The sequence below is a fragment of the Anabrus simplex genome, chromosome 1 (assembly GCF_040414725.1).
Source record: "Anabrus simplex isolate iqAnaSimp1 chromosome 1, ASM4041472v1, whole genome shotgun sequence".
In the NCBI taxonomy this organism is placed as follows: Eukaryota; Metazoa; Arthropoda; class Insecta; order Orthoptera; family Tettigoniidae; genus Anabrus; species Anabrus simplex.
This window is the reverse complement of record NC_090265.1, coordinates 1,766,615,807-1,766,641,248: the sequence shown is the minus strand read 5'-3', so window position 1 is coordinate 1,766,641,248 and position 25,442 is coordinate 1,766,615,807. Positions and strand designations below refer to the sequence as shown.

Sequence of the window (25,442 nt, the reverse complement as noted above, 5' to 3'; positions counted from 1 at the left end):
TTCTTCAAACACTACTCTGCCAGAGATTTGCCATCCTCTAGTAGATGCAATATTTCTCAGTGTGTGGCCCTAGGTGCCTCGTTTGACAGACTGAAAGATGTATCATATAGTAAGTTCCTTGGGAAAATACAAATGGTGTTGCTGAAAACTTTTGCAATGTCAGTGCAACGTTAGACTGCAATAAGAGAGAAAAGTATTATGTTGTAACTTGTCAGTTCCAGTCTTTCTTTCCTAAATGAATGATTTTGTATTTGTGTTGTATTGCATAGTTTTCTGGCTGATGAATATTAATTGATGATTAACACTGCTGAATGTAATGTCATGAGATTATGATATACTATGATCACTAAAACTTTTGTGCAACTTTCTACACAATTTTATACCTGTAACACTGTGGATAGTAGGTAGAATATAGCTCCATAAACCAAAAGATCATTTTTCATTTCAATTTATCCTACAAACTCCCTCCTTATCATATGAGTTTCCTTTCATCATTGTGGTTCCTGTGTATGGTTTTTTTTTCTTACATTGTATTTATATTTTATTTCCTGCATAAGTGGCATATCTTGATACTATTGACTGTTACGGTTGGCTTGAGTAGTGTTAAAGAGGACTGATGTACGAGGGGATGTTAGTGTCTATTTCTGTCATAGGTCTTAATCTGAGATAGGGATTGCCAATCCCACTCACCTTCTGGTCACTTCCTTCCTCCCTTTGTGAGTTTCCATTTTCCTCAGCAGAAACAAACAAAAGCAGCACAGGCAAGGCCAGTCACTCCCATCCTTCATGGCTTTGTGAATTAGTAAAAGTAAAATATAACTCCATAAATGAAATAATTATAATAAGCAGCACAAGCTGGTAAGCTTCTTTTCTCCAGCAAAAAATATTATTAATAATAATAATAATAAAGCACAGGCCAACCTCCAGGTGTATTGTTGTTCAGAATGCAGTATTTCAGAAAAAGGTAACAAAGAAGGAAAGAAAGAAAAGGAAATTAAAGAAAAAATATGAGGAAAAAGAGAACAAAAATATATTTAATATACATTCCGACAGATTTTTCTAAACTGAAAAACCCAATAGTATGCATAAAACATTTTGATGAGTCGTGCATAATTCGAGTGGACAGGGTTACAGTTAAGGGAGAGCTGAGAGAGTTTCCAAGAATAATTCCGAAACTGACGGAAAATGCTGTGCCAACTATTTTTCCAAATACACCTTCATATTGTTCGAAGTCCACTCCCAAAGTAAAACGTCTTGCTGATGTGGAAGAGGATAATCTTCGAACAGCTATTCAGGATAGTATCGAATCCAATAAAATTTACCTGGCAGAGGACTCATTGAAGTGTCTGAACGATATTAGTTTATTTCTAGAAACCAAGCAAGTTTATTCCAATAAGTGGACTGTAATTAAACATGAGGGGAAATTATTTATTTGTCTCCTGGGAGTTGATAGGGGAATCCCATGTGTTACTTCCTTTATCACTATACTGGAAGATTTGACATTCAGTGTAAATATAAAAACCGGTAATGACTTCAGTGTAAATACTTCCTTCAAAAACATTAAGATATTGAACTCTATTAACGCTCTAGAAAATATTATGTCAGGGGTGGAAAAGGGAGAAGTAGTGCCTAATATTAGGGATAAGGTTGACTGCGCTGTTCAACTTTTGCAAACTATTCCCAATTATGATGAAAACGAACAGTTAAAATTTATAGTAGAACAACTTAATGTGTCACAGACCTCAAAAAACAACAGACAATATGGTAACAGAACTATGATAGTAGCATCTTGTTTATATATTTATTCAGTCTCCGCATACAATGCTCTTCGAAAATGTGATTTAATGTTTTTACCACATCCTCGTACCTTACAGAAACTTATTTGTAATTATCAGCTAGTGAACTCTTCACTACAAAGCAGTTCCTACTTGGAAAACAGGGTTAAGCATTTAAAAGAACATGAGCTCTTAGTTTCTCTGTTGATGGACGAGATATATATACAGCCACAGTTGTCATTTAAGGGTGGTGAGATATATGGAAGTAGCAATTTTGATGCACAAGCATGTGCAAAAACTGCTCAAGTGTTCATGGTATCATCTCTTTTGTCTAAGTATGTTGATGTGGTGGCTATAATTCCAGTTGCAAATATGACAAGTGAACAGCTGAAATCATTAACTTCTAATGTTTTGTGCATGGTGGAGAGAGTTGGTTTCAAAGTTGTTAGTCTCATAGCAGACAACAACAGTGTGAATAGGAAATCATTTGAACTTTTCACTTCTAACAAAATTCTTCAACCCTGTATTGAGCATCCCTTGGATTCCTCCAGGAAACTGTTTTTTATGTTTGACACTGTGCACATTTTGAAATGTATTAGGAACAACTGGGAAACAAAGCGTAATGTCAACAAGACTATGCATTTTCCTGATGTGAATAATCATTCAGTAATATTGTCAGCACAGTACAGACATTTGGAACTGGTATTTGAGAAAGAAAAAGACTCTTTAGTTAAATATGGGCATACGCTTTCAACTAAAGTTTTGTACCCAACATCTATTCAGAAGCAAAATGTGAAATTAGCATTAAAATTTTTTAATGATAATAACATAGTAGCCTTGAAGCATGCCACGAAAGACCTACCTGGAGTTTCTGAGGAGATAAACCAAACTGTCATCTTTCTACAAATTATTGTGAACTGGTGGAAGATCGTTAATGTTAAAAGTGCATTTGAAGGGAAGAGATTCAATGATCCCTTTAGGGAAGCAATTAGAAAAGTAACAGATGAGCAGGTTCAGTTCTTAAGTGGCATGTGTCAGTGGCTGAAAATTTGGAGGGCCTCAGTTCGATCGAGTGATGCTTTAACATCACAGACCTTTCAGTCCTTGATTGTAACAACTGAATCTTTTCTTCAGATCATTCCATATTTGTTCGACAAATATAGGGTGGATTATATCTTGTTGGGTAAATTTCAAAGTGACAGCCTAGAAGGTCGTTTTGGATCCTACAGACAACTAAGTGGTGCCAATTACTACATTAGTTACATTCAGGTTCTAGAAAATGAAAGGAAACTAAGGTTCAAAAATGATGTACTGTTTGCAGCTCAGAATGGTTATATAAGCTTAAAAACCTTGATCCCTGTTAAAGAGAAGCAAGATTGTAACATTGATTTACAACTATTTTATGAAATTCTGGATGTACCATTCGAAATGGATGTTATTCCTTGTAATACTTTGCCCATACTGACCTATATAGGAGGGTATGCAGCTAGAAAGATTTTACAAAAGTCTAAATGTGATATATGTAGTGTACGGCTTCAGTTAAGTAAGGAAGTTGAGGTAGATCCATCATATGATTTTGTTAAGGAGCTGGATAGGGGTAAACTCACTTTGCCATCTGAGGTAGTTGTATTTACAGTTGGATTGGTGTGGCATACAGTCTCTCTACTTGTAAAAGATTTCATTCAGCATTTTATGTCATTTGGGAAACAACTCTTTGTTGCTCAAAAGATAAGTTTGTCAAAATTAGAGAAATCAGACATACATAATGCTGAATGTAAGTGTTCTCTTAACAACACACTGTTAAACAAACTTGAAAGTGTATCTCTCTGTACAAACAAAATTCTACTCAATAATTTTGAGAAAAAGTCAAATGATAAACCATGTTGTTCCAAGGTGACTTCGAGGAAGATAAAAAAATTAAGAATTAAGTATGATGTTGAAACCAGATATGGAGTGAAATTTAAGACTTGTAAATACCTTACTATAGGCCTACCTCTGATCCTGCATTCAATAAGATATTCCTTACAAGAATGCTATTATAAATATAGGCCTAATTGTACATTAACCACTTTCATTAGCAATATTTGATTTATATGACTGTGTATTTTTTACTGCAGTAAGATTTTTAGTTTTTGTCATCCAAGGCTAGTTAGAGACAGTATGTTTCATTTCATTTCTAATTGAATAGGGTGGTTCCAAGATAACTTTCAGGAAGTAGCAAAATTTAAATATGTTGCTGAAGCCAGGCATGGCGTGGAACAAATGTAAGACTTGTAAATAGCTTACAATAGGCCTACCTTTCACCCTGGATTCAATAAGATATTCCCTACATGAATGTTATTGTAAATATAGGCCTAATTGTACATTAACCACTTTCATTAGCAATATTTGATTTCTATGACTGTGTATTTTTTTACTGCAGTATGATTTTTATTTTTTGTTATTCAAGGCTAGTAAGAGACACTATGTTTCATTTAACTTCTAATTGAATAGGGTGGTTCCAAGGTAATTTTCAGGAAGGGAGCATAATTTAAGTATTAAATATTATGCTGAAGCCAGGCATGGCGTGGAACAAATGTAAGACTTGTAAATAGCTTACAATAGGCCTACCTTTCACCCTGGATTCAATAAGATATTCCCTACATGAATGTTATTGTAAATATAGGCCTAATTGTACATTAACCACTTTCATTAGCAATATTTGATTTTTATGACTGTGTATTTTTTTACTGCAGTATGATTTTTATTTTTTGTTATTCAAGGCTAGTAAGAGACACTATGTTTCATTTAACTTCTAATTGAATAGGGTGGTTCCAAGGTAATTTTCAGGAAGGGAGCATAATTTAAGTATGAAATATTATGCTGAAGCCAGGTATGGCGTGGAACAAATGTAAGACTTGTAAATAGCTTACAATAGGCCTACCTCTGATCCTGCGTTCAATAAGATATTCCCTACATGAATGTTATTGTAAATATAGGCCTAATTGTACATTAACCAGTTTCATTAGCAATATTTGATTTCTATGACTGTGTATTTTTTTACTGCAGTATGATTTTTAGTTTTTGTCATCCAAGCCTAGTAAGAGACACTATGTTTCATTTACTTTCTAATTGAATAGGGTGGTTCCAAGATAACTTTCAGGAATTGAGTATAATTTAAGTATTAAATATGTTGCTGAAGCCAGGCATGGCGTGGAACAAATGTAAGACTTGTAAATAGCTTACAATAGGCCTACCTTTCACCCTGGATTCAATAAGATATTCCCTACATGAATGTTATTGTAAATATAGGCCTAATTGTACATTAACCAGTTTCATTAGCAATATTTGATTTCTATGACTGTATTTTTTTCCTGCAGTATGATTTTTAGTTTTTGTCATCCAAGCCTAGTAAGAGACACTATGTTTCATTTTCTTTCTAATTGAATAGGGTGGTTCCAAGATAACTTTCAGGAAGGGAGCATAATTTAAGTACCGTATTAAATATGATGCTGAAGTCAGGCATGGCGTGGAACAAATGTAAGACTTGTAAATAGCTTACAATAGGCCTACCTCTGATTCTGTGTTCAATAAGATATTCCTTAAAAGAATGCTATTGTAAATATAGGCCTAATTGTTCATTAACCAGTTTCATTAGCAGTATTTGATTTCTATGACTGTATTTTTTTACTGCAGTATGATTTTTAGTTTTTGTCATCCAAGCCTAGTAAGAGACACTATGTTTCATTTACTTTCTAATTGAATAGGGTGGTTCCAAGATAACTTTCAGGAATTGAGTATAATTTAAGTATTAAATATGTTGCTGAAGCCAGGCATGGCGTGGAACAAATGTAAGACTTGTAAATAGCTTACAATAGGCCTACCTTTCACCCTGGATTCAATAAGATATTCCCTACCTGAATGTTACTGTAAATGTAGGCCTAATTGTACATTAACCAGTTTCATTAGCAATATTTGATTTCTATGACTGTATTTTTTTACTGCAGTATGATTTTTAGTTTTTGTCATCCAAGCCTAGTAAGAGACACTATGTTTCATTTTCTTTCTAATTGAATAGGGTGGTTCCAAGATAACTTTCAGGAAGGGAGCATAATTTAAGTATTAAATATGATGCTGAAGCCAGGCATGGCGTGGAACAAATGTAAGACTTGTAAATAGCTTACAATAGGCCTATCTTTCACCCTGGATTCAATAAGATATTCCCTACATGAATGTTATTGTAAATATAGGCCTAATTGTACATTAACCACTTTCATTAGCAATATTTGATTTCTATGACTGTGTATTTTTTTACTGCAGTATGATTTTTATTTTTTGTTATTCAAGGCTAGTAAGAGACACTATGTTTCATTTAACTTCTAATTGAATAGGGTGGATCCAAGGTAATTTTCAGGAAGGGAGCATAATTTAAGTATGAAATATTATGCTGAAGCCAGGTATGGTATGGAACAAATGTAAGACTTGTAAATAGCTTACAATAGGCCTACCTTTCACCCTGGATTCAATAAGATATTCCCTACCTGAATATTACTGTAAATGTAGGCCTAATTGTACATTAACTAGTTTCATTAGCAATATTTGATTTCTATGACTGTATATTTTTTACTGCAGTAAGAATTTTAGTTTTTGTCACCCAAGCCTAGTAAGAGACACTATGTTTCATTTACTTTCTAATTGAATAGGGTGGTTCCAAGGTAATTTTCAGCAAGGGAGCATAATTTAATTATTAAATATGTTGTTGAAGTCAGGCATGGCGTGGTACAAATGTAAGACTTGTAAATAGCTTACAATAGGCCCACCTTTCACCCTGGATTCAATAAGATATTCCTTACATGAATGTTATTTTTAGTTTTTGTTCCACCAGGTATAGTAAGAGACACTATGTTTCATTTGATCTGTAGTTCAATAGTGTTCTTTTAGTAGGTTAAAATGCGCTGAAATGTATTTTATTTACCGCGCTACGATAGTCTCTCGCGTGAGCGTGGGGATGCATTCTCTACAGTAAGACCGGCCGAGTCACGTGACATTCAGTGTATGACGTGCGCGCCGCGGCCTGTCTTTCTCGTCGGCCTCGCGTGCGGGTTTGTGACGTCATACGAAATCGAGACGGGTGCTCGCAAGCGATTCTACGCTGATCCAAGAGCCGCTCAAGCATAACGCTACGTTACAGTGAAGCAAACCACTTAAACTCCAATGTAATTATGCTGACAACAATGAATTTTTATCATTTAAATAAACAGTTTCACAGTATTTATATTTTAATTCGAAACAACCAATGACTCAACTATGTGTGTTCAAATAATGCAAGTGGCACTCATCTAGGTTATGTTAGCCGGGCGGTCTGTAAAAACAGCCGGGCGGTGGCGTAGCATAAAATTTCTTCGCATGCGGATAGTCGTGATATTGAAAAATGTCTATTATATGGCTAACACCGAATGTTTGAGGAATATCTTCTTCCTGAAGAAAATGAGAGTCGATTTTGGAATTCCTTCTCGTTGCTAACAAAGTACGTACGGTATGCACACTTTCTTAATGTGGCCAAGTTTCCCACATGAACTGCATTTGAGATTGTTAAAATCAGTCCTACAGTCCTTCGCTAGATGATTGTCTCTAGCACAACGTAAACACATATTTTGATTTCCCAATTCCTTGTAGTCAATTTTTGATCTTGCCTTGCTTACCGGTGTTGCTTGGCTTTGATCACCGTGAGATACGTCCTGTCTTGATTTGTGATTGATTTTTTGAACAGAATCATTATAAGTACCCTTGTATACAGCTGATGGTGATAGTTCCTTGCTGTCTAAACTTACATGCTTCAAGAGCGATAGCTTTTGTTACAATTTCGTTAAATTCTTGAACATTTGCCTGAAGTAATTGTTCACGAATTGAACTATCATAAATTCCCCTAATGCCTTTGCTGGCAGGGCGTAGTGTTTACAGTGCACTATGTCTTCTGGTATGGGCTAGAGCAATATTGTTGCTTTCATTGATCTGTCTCAGCTTTATCCTTGGCTTTGACAAGATGAAAGTGACTGAGGTATGAGTGATGCTAGTAATGCCATTCCTTATGCAGCCAGTCCCTGCTATGAATGGTGTGAAAATGTTGCTCATAGGGTCAGTTGGTGCATGCATTTCAGTGGGCTTGGCAGGCTGATGTGTAATAGCGACTTCTGGCTTGGTGAGGAAAGCAACGGGAAACTACCTCACTCCTCATTTCCCTAGTACACCTCTTCAGTGATGCCTAGGCCATTTATGACAGCTCATGGCGGAGCTGTTGAGGATCCAGCCAGCCTTCGGGCTGAGGACTAAACACAAATTCCCCTAATGAACTGTGCTCTTAGAAATTCATCTGCAATGCTTACCTTAAGGCCGGTCTCCACTGTTTAACATTTAACACCAACATGTTAAAATTTAACATGTTACAGTTGACATGTATATTGTGATTGTGTCTTCCAACTGACTTTGCATGTTAACTCAGAATGTTGAGTTAACACTTTTAACATGTTGGCGTGTTTTCCGCTCCAAGTGGAAAACATGTCAAGTCAATTCGTTGTTCGTGCGTTGTCGGCACAGCTTCGGCAACTTCCATGATGTTTCCATGCCAACACATAACCTAAACGACGCAAACGACGTGCTCCTCATGAAGTAGGATTATAATTACAACACTCCGCAACACTCCTTCTCTTTTTTATAAGCTACAAATACAGTACACGCACGTGTGTCGTTCTCTCTGCACTATACTAAAATGTATAGTCAGAAATGGAGTAGAGCAAGGAGATTACTCTGGACTTAATTAATGACAAATTTAATGATACAATAGAAAGGCCTTATTTGAGGGATGTCTCATCAGAGGAATACAGATATAAAGCGAAGAAAGCCGACAGTTTCCAGGAACTCGAAAATATCTATAATTGTTCCCGCGAGTAAATCGAAAAAAAACTAGCGTCCCTCCGCTCCCAGTACAGTCGAGAATTGCAGAAAGTTCAGAAAATTCGGTAGTCGGGAGCGGACGAAGTTTATACTTCAAAGAGGTTTGCTTTTGAAGCAATGAGCAGGATGAGGGGAGGAAATGTGCCTAATAAAACTGCATTTCTAAATCATAACAAGAAGCAACAGTGGCAATAACAAAGGCCAATTCCTCTTCATCTGAGTCCATTGTCCTTATTTAAAAATACTAGACACCATCTAAATGAAATACCATAAATTGATATGTATATAAACAAAGGATGTCAAGTTTAACATGTTTATTAAGTGTGGACACAATGTTAAATGAAACAGTTTTTGACATTTAAAAACATTTAACATGCTGATGGTGTCACAAGTTAACATTTAACACTTTTAACATTTAACATGTTGTTGTTAAATGTTAATCAGTGGAGACCGGCCGTTACATTCACATGTAGAATTGAAGTCGCAGTCAATTGTAGCACGCCTTAATGTAGCAACATAGTCAGCAATAGGTTGATTTTAGCTGGTAAGTGGATAAAAACCTATGTTGGGCTACCCGAACATTCTTCTTAGGACAAAGATGTTTTTGAGGGTTTCAATTAAATTGTCATAATCAAAATCATTAGGTGTTTTTGGTGCCACTAATGCAGATAATGTGTTATAACTCGTAGATCCAATCGAATTAAGTAGCATCTGAGCGGCGTATTTCTTGTTGGTGAACACATTTGTCAATTGTAGATAGTTTTCAAAACGTTGCCGGTAATTTCGAAAGATCTCTGCTTGTGGGTTGAAACATTCGAAGGGTGGAATTAGAAATGTATTGGAATTAATAATAGGTTGAGTAGATTAAACTGGTGCTTGAGTTCTCAGTTGATCTAAGAGTGCCTGTTGATTGGCATGCATTGCTGCCAAAAAATGCTTAAAATGGTCTGCATCCATGTAGAAATGTTTGAGTTATGTCTCCCACAAAAATAATTGAATGTTAGGAATATGATATTTACGTATTTGAGGTTATATACGTAAAACGACAGCCGTATTCCCGTTCAGTCACTAATCGCAGAACATATTTGTATTCAGACACAATATTATCATTTTCCTCTGAAGTTTTGAAAGTTTTCCTCGTCACCAATTGTTATGACCGTACACGAATGACATTTACACTGACTGACAGAGCAAATGCAACACCAAGGAGGAGTGGTTCGAAAGGGATGAAAGTTGGGGAAAAAACAGAGACGGCACGGACGAATAATTGATGTTTATTTCAAACCGATATGCAGGTTACACAATGCGCACGGCATCGACTCAGTAGGATGTAGGACCACCGCGAGCGGCGATGCACGCAGAAACACGTCGAGGTACAGAGTCAATAAGAGTGCGGATGGTGTCCTGAGGGATGGTTCTCCATTCTCTGTCAACCATTTGCCACAGTTGGTCGTCCGTACGAGGCTGGGGCAGAGTTTGCAAACGGCGTCCAATGAGATCCCACACGTGTTCGATTGGTGAGAGATCCGGAGAGTACGCTGGCCACGGAAGCATCTGTACACCTCGTAGAGCCTGTTGGGAGATGCGAGCAGTGTGTGGGCGGGCATTATCCTGCTGAAACAGAGCATTGGGCAGCCCCTGAAGGTACGGGAGTGCCACCGGCCACAGCACATGCTGCACGTAGCGGTGGGCATTTAACGTGCCTTGAATACGCACTAGAGGTGACGTGGAATCATACGCAATAGCGCCCCAAACCATGATGCCGCGTTGTCTAGCGGTAGGGCGCTCCACAGTTACTGCCGGATTTGACCTTTCTCCACGCCGACGCCACACTCGTCTGCGGTGACTATCACTGACAGAACAGAAGCGTGACTCATCGGAGAACACGACGTTCCGCCATTCCCTCATCCAAGTCGCTCTAGCCCGGCACCATGCCAGGCGTGCACGTCTATGCTGTGGAGTCAATGGTAGTCTTCTGAGCGGACGCCGGGAGTGCAGGCCTCCTTCAACCAATCGATGGGAAATTGTTCTGGTCGATATTGGAACAGCCAGGGTGTCTTGCACATGCTGAAGAATGGCGGTTGACGTGGCGTGCTGGGCTGCCACCGCTTGGCGGCGGATGCGCCGATCCTCGCGTGCTGACGTCACTCGGGCTGCGCCTGGACCCCTCGCACGTGCCACATGTCCCTGCGCCAACCATCTTCGCCACAGGCGCTGCACCATGGACACATCCCTATGGGTATCGGCTGTGATTTGACGAAGCGACCAACCTGCCCTTCTCAGCCCGATCACCATACCCCTCGTAAAGTCGTCTGTCTGCTGGAAATGCCTCCGTTGACGGCGGCCTGGCATTCTTAGCTATACACGTGTCCTGTGGCACACGACAACACGTTCTACAATGACTGTCAGCTGAGAAATCACGATACGAAGTGGGCCATTCGCCAACGCCGTGTCCCATTTATCGTTCGCTACGTGCGCAGCACAGCGGCGCATTTCACATCATGAGCATACCTCAGTGACGTCAGTCTACCCTGCAATTGGCATAAAGTTCTGACCACTCCTTCTTGGTGTTGCATTTGCTCTGTCAGTCAGTGTATAATTAAATTCGAACACCTTGCTTACACAAATACCGTATTGAAAAGTGTCTCATGATACACTGACATAAAGCAACCTCTACAACTAATAACACAGTTTCTATATAAATGCTGTGGTCGACATGCGCGCATTCTACTGGGATATAACAAGGATCCTCCTCTGCGAACCATGTGACCTTGCCGCGGTGGGGCGGCTTGCGTATCCCAATGATACAGATAGCCGAGCCGCAGGTGCAACCATATCGAATGTGTATCTGTTGAGAGACCAGACTAACGAATGGTTCATAGAAGGGGGTAGCAGCCTTTCGGTAGTTGCAAGGGCGGCAGTTTAGATGATTGGCTGATACGGCCTTGTAATAATACTCAACATGGCTTAGCTGTGTTGATACTGCTACACAGTTGAAAGCAACGGGAAACTACAACCGTAACTACCTCCAGAGGACATGCAGCTCCCTCTCTATGAATGATGTACTGATGATGCTTCCTCCCGGGTAATATATTCTAGAGGTAAACTAGTCCCCCATTCGGATCTCCGGGTGGGGACTACACGAGACGGGGCGATCATCAGGAAGATGGATACTGACATTCTGCAAGTCGGAGCGTGGAATGTTAGAAGTTTGAATCGTTGTGGTAGGTTAGAGAATCTGAAAAGGTAGATGGATAGGCTAAAGTTAGATGTAGTTGGTATAAGTGAAGTACGTTGGCAGGAAGAACAAGATTTTTGGTCAGGCGACTACCGAATTATTAACACGAAATCAAACAGGGAAATGTAGGAGTTGGTTTAATAATGAATAAGAAAATAGGGCAGCGGGTAAGCTACTACAACCAGCATAGTGAAAGAATTATTGTCGTCAAGATAGACACCAAACCAATGCCCACGACAATAGTGCAGGTCTATATGCCTACTAGTTCAGCGGAATATGAAGAAATCGAAAGAATGTATGACGAGATAGAAGATTTAATACAATATGTAAAAGGTGACGAGAATCTAATTGTGATGGGAGACTGGAATGCAGTAGTAGGCCAAGGAAGAGAAGGTAGTACAGTAGGAGAATTTGGATTGGGACAAAGGAACGAAAGAGGAAGTCGGCTGGTTGAATTCTGCACTGATCATAATTTAATCCTTGCCAATACTTGGTTCAAACACCACAAACGATGGCTGTATACGTGGACGAGACCAGGAGACACTGGAAGGTATCAAATAGACTTCATTATGATTAGGCAGAAATTCAGAAACCAGGTGTTGGATTGCAAAACTTTCCCAGGAGCAGACGTGGACTCTGACCACAACTTGTTGGTCATGAAATGCCATCTGAAGTTGAAAAAATTGAAGAAAGGAAAGAATGCAAAAAGATGGGATCTAGACAAGTTGAAAGAAAAGAGTGTGAGGGATTGTTTCAAGGAACATGTTGCACAAGGACTAAATGAAAAGGCTGAAGGAAACACTATAGAAGAAGAGTGGATAGTCAGGAAAAATGAAGTCAGTAGGGCTGCTGAAGAAATGTTAGGAAGGAAGAAAAGATCAACTAAGAATCAGTGGATAACTCAGGAGATACTAGACCTGATTGATGAATGACGAAAATACAAGAATGCTAGAAATGAAGAGGGCAGAAAAGAATACAGGAGATTAAAGAATCAAGTGGATAGAAAGTGCAAGGTAGCTAAGGAAGAGTGGCTGGAGGAGAAGTGCAAGGATGTCGAAGGCTGTATGGTCCTGGGAAAGGTAAATGCTGCATACAGGAAAATCAGGAAACCTTTGGAGAAAGGAAATCTAGGTGTATGAATATTAAGAGCTCAGATGGAAAGCCACTTCTAGGGAAAGAAGGCAAAGCAGAAAGATGGCAGAAGCATATCCAACAGTTGTATCAAGGTAAAGACGTAGCTAATTTGGTTCTGGAACATGAAGAGGCTGTTGATGGTGATGAAATGGGAGACCCAATTTTGAGGTCAGAGTTTGACAGAGTTGTGAGTGACCTAAATAGAAGCAAGGCACCTGGAATTGATGACATTCCCCTGAATTACTGACTGCCTTAGGAGAAACCAGCATGGCAGGGTTATTTAATTTAGTGTGCAAGATGTATGAGACAGGAGAAGTCCCATCCGATTTTCGGCAGAATGTTGTTATACCTATTCCCAAGAAAGCCGGTGCTGACAGGTGTGAAAACTACCGCACCATTAGTTTAGTATCTCATGCCTGCAAAATTTTAACACGTATTATTTACAGAAGAATGGAAAAACAAGTTGAAGCTGAGTTGGGAGAAGATCAATTTGGCTTCGGAAGAAATGTAGGAACACGTGAAGCAATCCTGACTTTACGTCTGATCTTAGAGGATCGAATCAAGAAGGACAAGCTTACGTACATGTCATTCGTAGATCTAGAAAAGGCATTCGATAATGTTGATTGGACCAAGCTATTTATGATTCTGAAGATGATAGGGATCAGATACCGAGAACGAAGAATTATCTACAATCTGTATAAAAATCTGTCTGGAGCGATAAGAATCGAGGGCTTTGGAAAATAAGCAGTAATCCAGAAAGGAGTGAGGCAAGGCTGCAGTTTGTCCCCTCTCCTTTTCAGTGTTTACATAGAACAGGCAGTAAAGGAAATCAAAGAGGAATTTGGAAAGGGAATCACAATCCAAGGAGAGGAAATCAAAACCTGGAGATTTGCCGATAATATTGTTATCTGAGACTGCAGAAGATCTTGAGAAGTTGCTGAATGGTATGGATGAAGTCTTGGGTAAGGAGTACAAGATGAAAATAAATAAGTCCAAAACAAAAGTAATGGAGTGCAGTCGAACGAAGGCAGGTGATGTCGGAAATATTAGATTAGGAAATGAAGCCGTAAAGGAAGTAGATGAATATTGTTACTTGGGTAGTAAAATAACTAACGATGGCAGAAGTAAGGAGGACACAAGATGCAGACTAGCACAAGCAAGGAAGAGCTTTCTTAAGAAAAGAAATTTGCTCACTTCAAACATTGATATCGGAATTAGAAAGATGTTTTTGAAGACTTTCGTGTGGAGCGTGGCATTGTATGGAAGTGAAACATGGACGATAACTAGCCCAGAAAGAAAGAGTATAGAAGCTTTTGAAACGTGGTGTTACAGAAGAATGTTGAAGGTGAGATGGATAGATCGAATCACGAATGAAGAGATACTGAATCGAATTCATGAGAGGAGATCGAATTGGCTAAATTTGACGAGAAGAAGAGATAGAATTATAGGACACATCTTAAGACACCCAGGACTTGTTCAGTTGGTTTTTGAAGGAAGTGTAGGCGGTAAGAACGGTAGGGGTAGACCAAGGTATGAATATGACACGCAGATTAGAGCAGATGTAGGATGCAATAGTTACGTAGCAATGAAAGGGTTAGCACAGGATAGGGTGGCATGGAGAGCTGCATCAAACCAGTCTGTGGACTGACGACTCAAACAACAACATAACAAGGATCATCAGGGGAATAATAGAAAAATTATGGAATAGTAATTGCAACATTAATTGGATTACAGAAATCAAGGAAGATATGGAGGAACTACAAATTACAGTGGAAGACCTAAGAAACAAAACTGACGAAATCAGGAAACTCGCAGACAAGCAAGCCAGACTGCAAACCAGAATCAACAAACAGACAATAGGAAGGGTGATTTCCTATGAAGAAAGAAAGATAACATCCAAGAAAATGAAGAAGTACTGGGCTGACAGAAAACTGAAAAATTATTTGTACAAAGTTGGCTAGAGTGGTCCAATGAAGGCCATAAAAATAAATATATAAATAAATAAATAAATAAATAAATAAATAGGTACTGGTATTTCAACACTTATAATATTAAGGTAAGATAGAGCCTAGGCCTATTTTGTTTTCCATCTTCCGTATTTATACGACGCTAATAACAAGCCTAAGCAAAACACTTTGGACAAGAACAACTTGGTCTGGAGTTTAAATAACTGAATGGCAGTGCAACATTTATTTTAAAACATTATAAACAAACAAATCTCACCAACTACCCCCACCCCCCACACACACACACCTGCTGGGTTCTGCCTAGATTATGCCTAATACGGCAGAGCTGATCAATGTATCCTGAGAAGTGTAAGCGGTTGGTTGCTCGACGCTGCTGATGAAAAAGCAGATGACTATGGCACTATTTACTGTTTAAAAATCTGCATAAGTATGTTATGACTCCAAACTAAAATTTGGATATTGATTCATTACTTTTTGAAAATAATATATTTTTCAAGTTTTTTACATCGCTCCGACACAGATAGGTGTTATGGCGACGATGGGATAGGAAATTGCTAGGAGTGGTGAGAAAATGGGAAACCATGGAAAGCCATCTTCACTGCTGCCAACAGTGGGGTTCGAACCCAATATTTTCTGAATAGTGGATACTGGCCGCACTAAAGCGACTGGAGCTATCGAGCTCGGTGAAAATAATATCAAAAATGAAGTTCTCACAAGAGAAACGGGCTCGCTGCCACACTGGGGCTAAACGCTCGTAATTTCACGATTGAAAAAAAAAATTCTTGAAAACTTCAACATCAATGAAATACATTGCATTTACGAAATAACACAAGCAACAAAGGCAATAGTATTCAATAGTGATGGCGGTAAAACGCCAAAATGAACCCTGTAGACTAACCAAGTAGGCCCTAATGCATTAAATCCTCTGATTTGGCAACATTGGTTATGATACTTTGGCGCGGAGATTGAAACCGGAAATGGTATTTTCCTGACTGAATAATATTAGGTATTACAGTATACATGCAATCTTTAAAGAACTAACCATTATTTTTGTAAATATTTTTGTAATAAGTGTACCGTGACTTGGGGAGGAAAGTGGGGCACGATAAATTGCAAGAAATGGCACTTTCACAATACCATGCTTTCAATACTTTTTAAAATTTTTTTTATAGCGTAGTCCTACAGCAGGAGGGCTGTTAAACGAAGACGCAGGATCTGCTATACCGTACCTCAAAATACAGAACGAAGGTTACCGCACTAGACATGTTTGAAAAGACGGAAGAGCTAGACTTCAATCAGAAAGAACAATCGGCCGCGTGTGAGCTAGAATGATGTTTGCATATGAGGGGCTGTTCTGTCTTCTATTGACATGTGTCAAAGAAATTAATGTGGTGCATTAGAACCTTAATAGGTTCGTAATATTGTGATAATTGGTATTAGGACTGAAATACGCTCTTAAAATGAATTGTAGCCTAATATTGTTTGTAAAGTTTAACTACAAGTTAATAAGTAAACTAGCCCATACCGGTACAATACTAAATTAATATAACGGTGCGTTCACTTACTTCTCTCTGAGTTTATCCAGTACTTTGTTCATTATTTCCCCGTTCGTGATCAGTACCTTCGGTTTGGTCATGATGGATCGTAGATAATATACCGAGTTATGCCTTGGAACCACTAGGATTCTTCTTGCGAGAGAGCCAATGATAAAAGCCGGCCAAAACGTTGTGAGAAATGTGGCTCACGAGTCACGATCTTGCCATCTGCTCACTAAATGGAAAGGAAGAACTTGCTTTGAAATGTTTTGAGTTTGTATTGTACTGGTGCTTGGTTATATAATATCCACGGTCTTCGTTATCTCGAGCGCCGTGCCATCATCTAGCGACCAGTTTGTCAATTTAATGAAAACATTCTTGAACTAGGGAAAGGAACTCGTCCGCGTAAATCGTAAAGTCATTGGAGGATAAGAACTCTCCTTGAAACCACCACTGCCTCATTGACGTCTTCATTCGATTGATGCTGTAGAACATGAGAGACATCCAGCTTCATATTTGTAATTTCGCTCTCTCTAGATTGGTAAGAGCCTAGGTAGGCATAACTACTCTTCTAAATATCTTCTTATGAAACTGGACCTAGTTGTTAATGAGAACGTCGGTAGATTCAGAGTGGGTTTCGGCCTTCGGGTTTCGTCCCTTAAGAGGCCACGGCTTGCCCGTGGTCCAACAGCTCTGTACTCTAACCGGCCAACCGAGCAGAGGAAAGTTGGCCACGGCTCTACTCTGGCTCTACGCCTCTGCATTCGGGAGACGGGCCTGAGGCACAGTCCCGGACTTCACGCCTGGCCCCACCCGTCGGCTGCCTTGAGAATGGTTTTCCGTGGTTTTTCCATTCTCCTGCACTAAGGCGAATGCCGGGACAGTTCGTAGTATAGGCCACGGCCGCTCACCCCGTCGCCTTCACCGTAACAAATCTCCCGACCTGAGAGACGGCGTCATCGTCTAAGAGGCCCGCCTCCCCCTTCAGGGGAGGAACGAAAACGTTTAGTAGTGGTAGTAGTAGATAATGAGAAGTGTCAATGCACGTCAATAATCGTGCGAGGTCGTAATTCGAGTAAATAGGCCTACCCCTGGTATTTGGTGCGAGTACTGTTTATTTATGACCCATCAACTGAGATACAATAAATTTGAAGCCGAACAAGAACAGACTATAATAATAATAATAATAATAATAATAATAATAATAATAATAATAATAATAATAATAATAATAATAATAATAATAATAATAATAATAATAAATTATTTCGATGTTCCATTCTAGTCTACTAGATGGCTGAGTAAACTGGATCTCTGGTATTTTTGTCGGGTAAAGACCAAATGTGTCATCAGAGATCTTTTACATGGAGACATCGTTCGACATAGAGAGTCACATGGACTACTTTTAACACCATTCAAATATACGACAACCTCTGCCGGGTTTGAATTCTTGATCCACAGAGGGAGAGACTTCTACAACCTCTAGATGAGATCACGCATTTTTATTTTTAAATTATTTTTCATATTCCTGAACTTCATCTCTGGAAATGTCCGACCCGTTGGCTGAATGGTCAGCGTATTGGCCTTCGGTTCAGAGGGTCCCGGGTTCGATTCCCGGTCGGGTCGGGGATTTTAACCTTCATTGGGTAATTCCAATGGCCCGGGGGCTGGGTGTTTGTGCTGTCCCCAACATCCCTGCAATTCACACACCACACATAACAATATCCTCCACCGCAACAACACGCAGTTACCTACACATGGCAGATGTCGCCCACCCTCATCGGAGGGTCTGCCTTACAAGGGCTGCATTCGGCTAGAAATAGGCACATGAAATTATTATTATCTCCGGAAATGTGACGCATTTGGTCTTCACCCGTAAAAAATGAGGCCGCTTCTGTGGTGTAGTGGTTAGTGTGATTAGCTGCCATCCGCGGAGGCCCGTATTCGATTCCCGGCTCAGCCACGAAATTTGAAACGTAGTACAAAGACTGGAACAGGATTCACGTAGCCTCGGGAAGCCAACTGAGTAGAGGGGGTTCGATTCCCTCCTCAGCCATCCTCGAAGTAGGCCTAGTTTTCCGCTTTTCTCCACTTCTCCTCAGGAAAATGCTGGGATCGTACCTAACTTAAGGCCACGGGCGCTTCCTTCCCCTTTCTTGTCTTTCCCTTCCTATCTTCCCATCCCCCATGAGGCCCTTGTTTAGCATGGGAGGTGAGGCCGGCTGGAGGAAGTACTGGTCGTTCTGCCCAGTTGTACCATCCCCCCCCCCCCCCGACCCAAAGTCACACGTTCCAGCACACTGCACCTGAGGCGGTAGAGGTGGGAACCCTCGCTGTGTCCCAGAGAAAAACTAACCGTGGAGGGTAAACGGATTAATAAATAAATTATTATTATTATTATGATTATTATTATTATTATTATTATTATTATCAATAGGTTTATATTTTTTTCATTTCTGCGATTGCTAGATTAATTCAGCCATAATTAATATTCTTTCCTGAGAAACTGGCGTAGGCTATCATAAGAAAAGCGAATTCTGGGCCCTCAAGGTTAGAAACATTATCTTTCAAGTTACGTAAGTTGATATAAACCAGACACAATATAGCACGACGTTATCTCAGAATGTTATCTGATGGATGAGAGTAACAACACGGAGTACACACGCCACAGTCTACTTTGCTCGATAACTTCCAGTCTTTCTATCCGTGAAAGCCGTCCTGGAGTCCTTTGAAATCAGAAGTCAAGAAATTCCAGTGTTCCCATGATGTATATTTTGGTCCATATAATGACTTTCTTGTCAGAGTTTTCAATTATAAAATAAATACTCATAGTAGCTTAATACCTTGAAAACAATGCATTGTTTAAGTAGCAAATTCATAATGTGAATAGAACCTGGGGCCTTGCAGTAAAAGGCAGATTTGAAAAAGAAAGAAGGAGTAAGTGAGTAACGACCGGGTGACTTGGCCGTGCGGTTAGGGCGGCGAAGCTGTGAGCTTGCATTTGGGAGATAGTGGGTTCGAACTTCACTGTCTGCAGCACTGAAGAGGGTTTTCCGTGGTTTCCCATTTTCACACCAGGCAAAATGCTGGGGGCTGTACCTCAATTAAGGTCACGGTCGCTTCCTTCCCACTTCTAGCCCTTTTCAATACTTAGAACCCTGCGCGGATATACAAAATAATATAAGCATCCGCACTTCCTTCATCCGCACCCGCAAAATGGTTATCCACGGATCATTTAAATATTTAACTACAGTATATTACATCCAAGGTATTGAAACATAACACAATATGCCTGGTGACTCCCTACAGTCACAGGTTTATGAGGGATTTTCTCTTGCGACAACTACCGACGTATTGACCTTTGTTCTTCCCTTCCATTAATTGCGGGCTGAGCCAGTTAGGCTTGGTCTTTATGCTTTCAAGGCTCTTTCCAAATTTCCAATTCCTTTGCAATCATTCAAGAAAAGGCTAGGAAAACAACAAATAGGGAATCTGCTACCTGGGCGACTGCCTTAAATGCAGATCAGTAGTGATTGATTGATTGATTGATTGATTGATTGATTGATTGATTGATTGATTGATTTATATATCACTATTCTCCCATACCAATGTCAAGAGTCGCCTAACCACAAGCAAAAACAAGAGTAAACAAGAGTATACCTGAGTGAAAATAAATAAACATCATTATTTAGAAATTATCAACAAAAGTATACGCACGGCCATAAAGTTTGTATCCGCCAAGGCACTGACTTTGCGGTCCGAATCCGTGCAGGGCTCTACCTATACCATCATCGCCATAAGACCTATCTGTGTCGGTGCGACGTAAAGCAGATTGTGAAAAAAGAAAAAAAAAAGTCAGTTTAAAAAGTTGAATATATGGACACACCCTATCGTTCGCGATGAACACATTAGATGTTCATTCAGTCATATTCTCTCAACATTCCAATCCACCTACACTCTTCTTCTTCTTCTTTACATGTTTACCCTCCAGGGTCGGTTTTCCCCTCGGACTCAGCGAGGGATCGCACCTCTACCGCCTCAAGGGCAGTGTCCTGGAGCTTCAGACTCTGGGTCTGGGGATACAACTGGGGAGGATGACCAGTACCTCACCCAGGCGGCCTCACCTGCTATGCTGAACAGTGGTTTTGCGGGGGGATGGGAAGATTGGAAGGGATAGACAAGGAAGAGGGAAGGAAGCGGTCGTAGCCTTAAGTTAGGTACCATCCCGGCATTTGCCGGGAGGAGAAGTGGGATACCAAGGAAAACCACTTCCAGGATGGCTGAGGTGGGAATCGAACCCACATCTATTAAGTTGACCTCCCGAGTGGACCCTGTTCCAGCCCTCGTACTACTTTTCAAATTTAGTGACAGAACCGGAGGGGGCAGCTAATCACACTAACCACTACACCACAGAGGCGGACCCACCTATAGTACGCGAAACTTTTCTTGAGCCCTGAGCTCCATAGCGCAGAATGGGAGCTAGGGCTCAAGAAAAGGTTCGCGTACTATACATTCACTGATAGGAATGCTACAGTGGTGCGATCTGTTGGTGAGAAAGTCGAAATTGACACGCAGGTCGTCCAAGTCGTTTAACTCAGAAGACTTGGCATTTCAGTTACCGAGGACATACGAGATTATACACTGACTGACAGAGCAAATGCAACACCAAGAAGGAGTGATCAGAACTGTATGCCAATTGCAGGGTAGACTGACGTCACTGAGGTATGCTCATGATGTGAAATGCGCCGCTGTGCTGCGCACGTAGCGAACGATAAATGGGACACGGCGTTGGCGAATGGCCCACTTCGTACCGTGATTTCTCAGCCGACAGTCATTGTAGAACGTGTTGTCGTGTGCCACAGGACACGTGTATAGCTAAGAATGCCAGGCCGCCGTCAACGGTGGCATTTCCAGCAGACAGACGACTTTACGAGGGGTATGGTGATCGGGCTGAGAAGGGTAGGTTGGTCGCTTCGTCAAATCGCAGCCGATACCCATAGGGATGTGTCCACGGTGCAGCGCCTGTGGCGAAGATGGTTGGCGCAGGGACATGTGGCACGTGCGAGGGGTCCAGGCGCAGCCCAAATGACGTCAGCACGCGAGGATCGGTGCATCCGCCGCCAAGCGGTGGCAGCCCCGCACGCCACGTCAACCGCCATTCTTCAGCATGTGCAAGACACCCTGGCTGTTCCAATATCGACCAGAACAATTTCCCGTCGATTGGTTGAAGGAGGCCTGCACTCCCGGCGTCCGCTCAGACTCCACAGCATAGACGTGCACGCCTGGCATGGTGCCGGGCTAGAGCGACTTGGATGAGGGAATGGCGGAACGTCGTGTTCTCCGATGAGTCACGCTTCTGTTCTGTCAGTGATAGTCACCGCAGACGAGTGTGGCGTCGGCGTGGAGAAAGGTCAAATCCGGCAGTAACTGTGGAGCGCCCTACCGCTAGACAACGCGGCATCATGGTTTGGGGCGCTATTGCGTATGATTCCACGTCACCTCTAGTGCGTATTCAAGGCACGTTAAATGCCCACCGCTACGTGCAGCATGTGCTGCGGCCGGTGGCACTCCCGTACCTTCAGGGGCTGCCCAATGCTCTGTTTCAGCAGGATAATGCCCGCCCACACACTGCTCGCATCTCCGAACAGGCTCTACGAGGTGTACAGATGCTTCCGTGGCCAGCGTACTCTCCGGATCTCTCACCAATCGAACACGTGTGGGATCTCATTGGACGCCGTTTGCAAACTCTGCCCCAGCCTCGTACGGACGACCAACTGTGGCAAATGGTTGACAGAGAATGGAGAACCATCCCTCAGGACACCATCCGCACTCTTATTGACTCTGTACCTCGACGTGTTTCTGCGTGCATCGCCGCTCGCGGTGGTCCTACATCCTACTGAGTCGATGCCGTGCGCATTGTGTAACCTGCATATCGGTTTGAAATAAACATCAATTATTCTTCCGTGCTGACTCTGTTTTTTCCCCAACTTTCATCCCTTTCGAACCACTCCTCCTTGGTGTTGCATTTGCTCTGTCAGTCAGTGTATTATTATTATTATTATTATTATTATTATTATTATTATTATTATTATTATTATTATTATTATTATTATTATTATTATCATCGTCATTGTTACCGGGCTACCCGTGGAACGCAGAGGTGAAATAAGGTGCCGGGGTGAATGGGTCTTACTACAATGTCACGAATTGATTTAAAACTTTAACAAAGGTTATATTTCTTTAGAATGTCAAAAATCAACAAATAACAATGTAACAGGTACAAGTAGCAATTCATAAACAAGTCTAGGAAAGACAAGATTGGTGGTATAAACAGATCTTGGGCTTCAAGCCCTCACTTTACAGTTCCTGAGCTCCTAGCTCAAATTTACAAAAGGCACAAATTTACACAAGGGCAGAAATCCCTCAATACATGGAGCGCTTGCTCCCAACACACAATATCAAGCCTCCCAGAGGCACTTTTACAACACTAGAAATGAGCTGACGTACTCTCAGCTTTCCAAGCCTATTCGAGGCGATATCAGAAAATTACCATCACTCGCCATCAAAGCACAACTTACAAATTTGAAACAGAGGTATCTACTACCCAACCTATTGGGCCGTTGCGGAAAAGAACAGGTTAAGTAAATGGCCCGAAACACAAATTGAATGGAGGCGAGTACTTGCACTCCTAAATGTGAATTCTTAAAACCTAAAGGGCACTAGGCCGATGAAACAGGGGCTATTCCCAAACTATGGAGGTGACTCGTATAAGAATAAATTAAGACTTTACGGAAAGGAAGAAAACCAGTTACAAAACGTAGTCACCTCAAACCAATATGAAGGGGAGCTCGAGAGGGTACATCACTCTCTATCCCCAATTTAAAGATTTTATGAAGCTTTTACATTAGCCGGCAGAGGTTACATTTCCAGAAAAGAAGGTTACATAGTTAATGATTCGGACCTTTCCCTCGGGTTAAACTGCGGAGCTAGCAAAAAAGGAAGATGTTAAGTGGCCATTACCTTGTCGGTGACAATCAATCAATCAATCAATACTGATCTGCATTTAGGGCAGTCGCCCAGGTGGCATATTCCCTATCTGTTGCTTTCCTAGCCTTTTCCTAAATGATTTCATATAAATTGGAAAATTATTGAACGTAACTGCTGCCTGATGAAAGAGGCGCCTCCCGCCTCCTGCTTGACACACACACTAGTTCAGATGACGATCAATTGGCCAAGAGACGAGAAAATCCGCAGTTTATAAACCCTCGGGAAAAGTTCGAGACCTTTCATGAATAAACCAGCCACACCCTTTCACTTTATTGGTGAATTTTAAAGTTACACTCAAAATCGAGGAAGAAGCCTGTGATAGGCGGAAAATTAATTACAGAAATTCATGATTGGCTAAATTCAAAACTGGCGGAAAGAAAAGATAAATATTGCCAACCCAAAAATAAGGAACATCATTTAGTAAAAAAAGAAAACAACTTATGAATACAAAACTTCTTCAAATCAAAAGTTCTTCCACTTCGCACCAGGGTGCATGATCATAGTTTAATAGCAGTGACATCTGTTGAAGAAAGTCCAAACATCTTGATGAAGGGCAAACAAAACAAGTAGAAATTCACACAGTACAGGGAACTTCACAATAACAAAATTATATCAGATTTTAGTGGTGGCATCTTCAGAGCAAAGTTTTATGTAGGTCTAGTTTCAAGTTCACGGTTTCTCCAGTAGAGGAGTTCTTTTAGGCGCAAGTTTTAAATGTGCGGCGTAGAGATGTACCTCCAGGTACAATTATTATTATTATTATTATTATTATTATTATTATTATTATTATTATTATTATTATTATTATTCATTTGTTACAGATGCGACAGAATGTAATGGCTGGAGTTTTCAGTTGAATTTTACTTCGAAATGTACCGTCTTACATTATATTTGCAATAATTTTGTTAGCTTCAATGCAAAGTGGCCTCATACTTTGGACGGGAGCGGCTCCATGGCTAAATGGTTAGCGTGCGGGCCTTTGGTCTCAGGGGTCCTGGGCTCGATTCCCGGCAGGGTCGGGAATTTTAACCATCATTGGTTAATTTCGTCGGCACGGGGCTGGGTATGTGTCGTCTCCATCATCATTTCATCCTCATCACGATGCGCTGGTCCCCTACAGGCGTTAAATCAAAAGACCTGCACCTGGCGAGCCGAAGATATCCTCGGACACTCCCGGTACTAAATGCCATACGCCATTTCATTTCATTTACTTTGGACCGCGTGCGTCGCTCTAGCTAGCTTTCAATTTCAGTTTCAGAATACTAGCCAATTAAAGAAAATATTTCAAAAAAGTTCACTCTTTGTCCCCATTTTTCTATTACTCCTCAAACTATCGAAAAAATGTGTTTGAAAGAAGGTGCAACTCCTTCCATATTGAGAAGAGAACCCAAGTTTACATAACATTCTTTGTCCAAGCTGTCTCCGAAAATGAGTTTCGTTAAGGACGGTAACTGTTCGTGAATTATCGTATATCATAAATTCCGGAGTTTTCGTGACTTAGATAACGTAGTACAAAACTTACCTGTTATCTGCTTCGAAAGTAAATTCATATCGATCAATCCAACCCAAACAACTGAAGTTATGTAATAATAAAGTATGGTAGTAAGAGAAAAACATTATACCAGTATGTATAACAAAGCTATATCATTTCCTAATCTCCTTCATTCTTCGGAAGTACGTCAATGGGTCTCTGTAAGGCGGCCATTGTTCAAAACCCAACCAATACATGGGGGATTTTTGGAATCTGACAACACGTGTATGTGGGTCCGACCCGTATCCTGTTTCTCTAAGGGGTCGGGTATGAAGTGAGATGAAT

General features: G+C 40.7%; 1 protein-coding gene across 1 annotated transcript in view; it reads right to left on the bottom strand.

Moving 5' to 3' along the window:
* LOC136858758 (glyoxylate reductase/hydroxypyruvate reductase-like) overlaps positions 1-16,838 on the bottom strand; it is a 125,406-nt gene extending 108,568 nt beyond the window's left edge. Inside the window, exon 1 of the mRNA XM_067138536.2 lies at positions 16,610-16,838. Within this exon, the coding sequence (XP_066994637.2) occupies positions 16,610-16,680 (71 nt within the window). The 5' untranslated portion in view covers positions 16,681-16,838. The remainder of the gene's footprint in view (positions 1-16,609) is intronic.
* Positions 16,839-25,442: the final 8,604 nt, after the last annotated feature.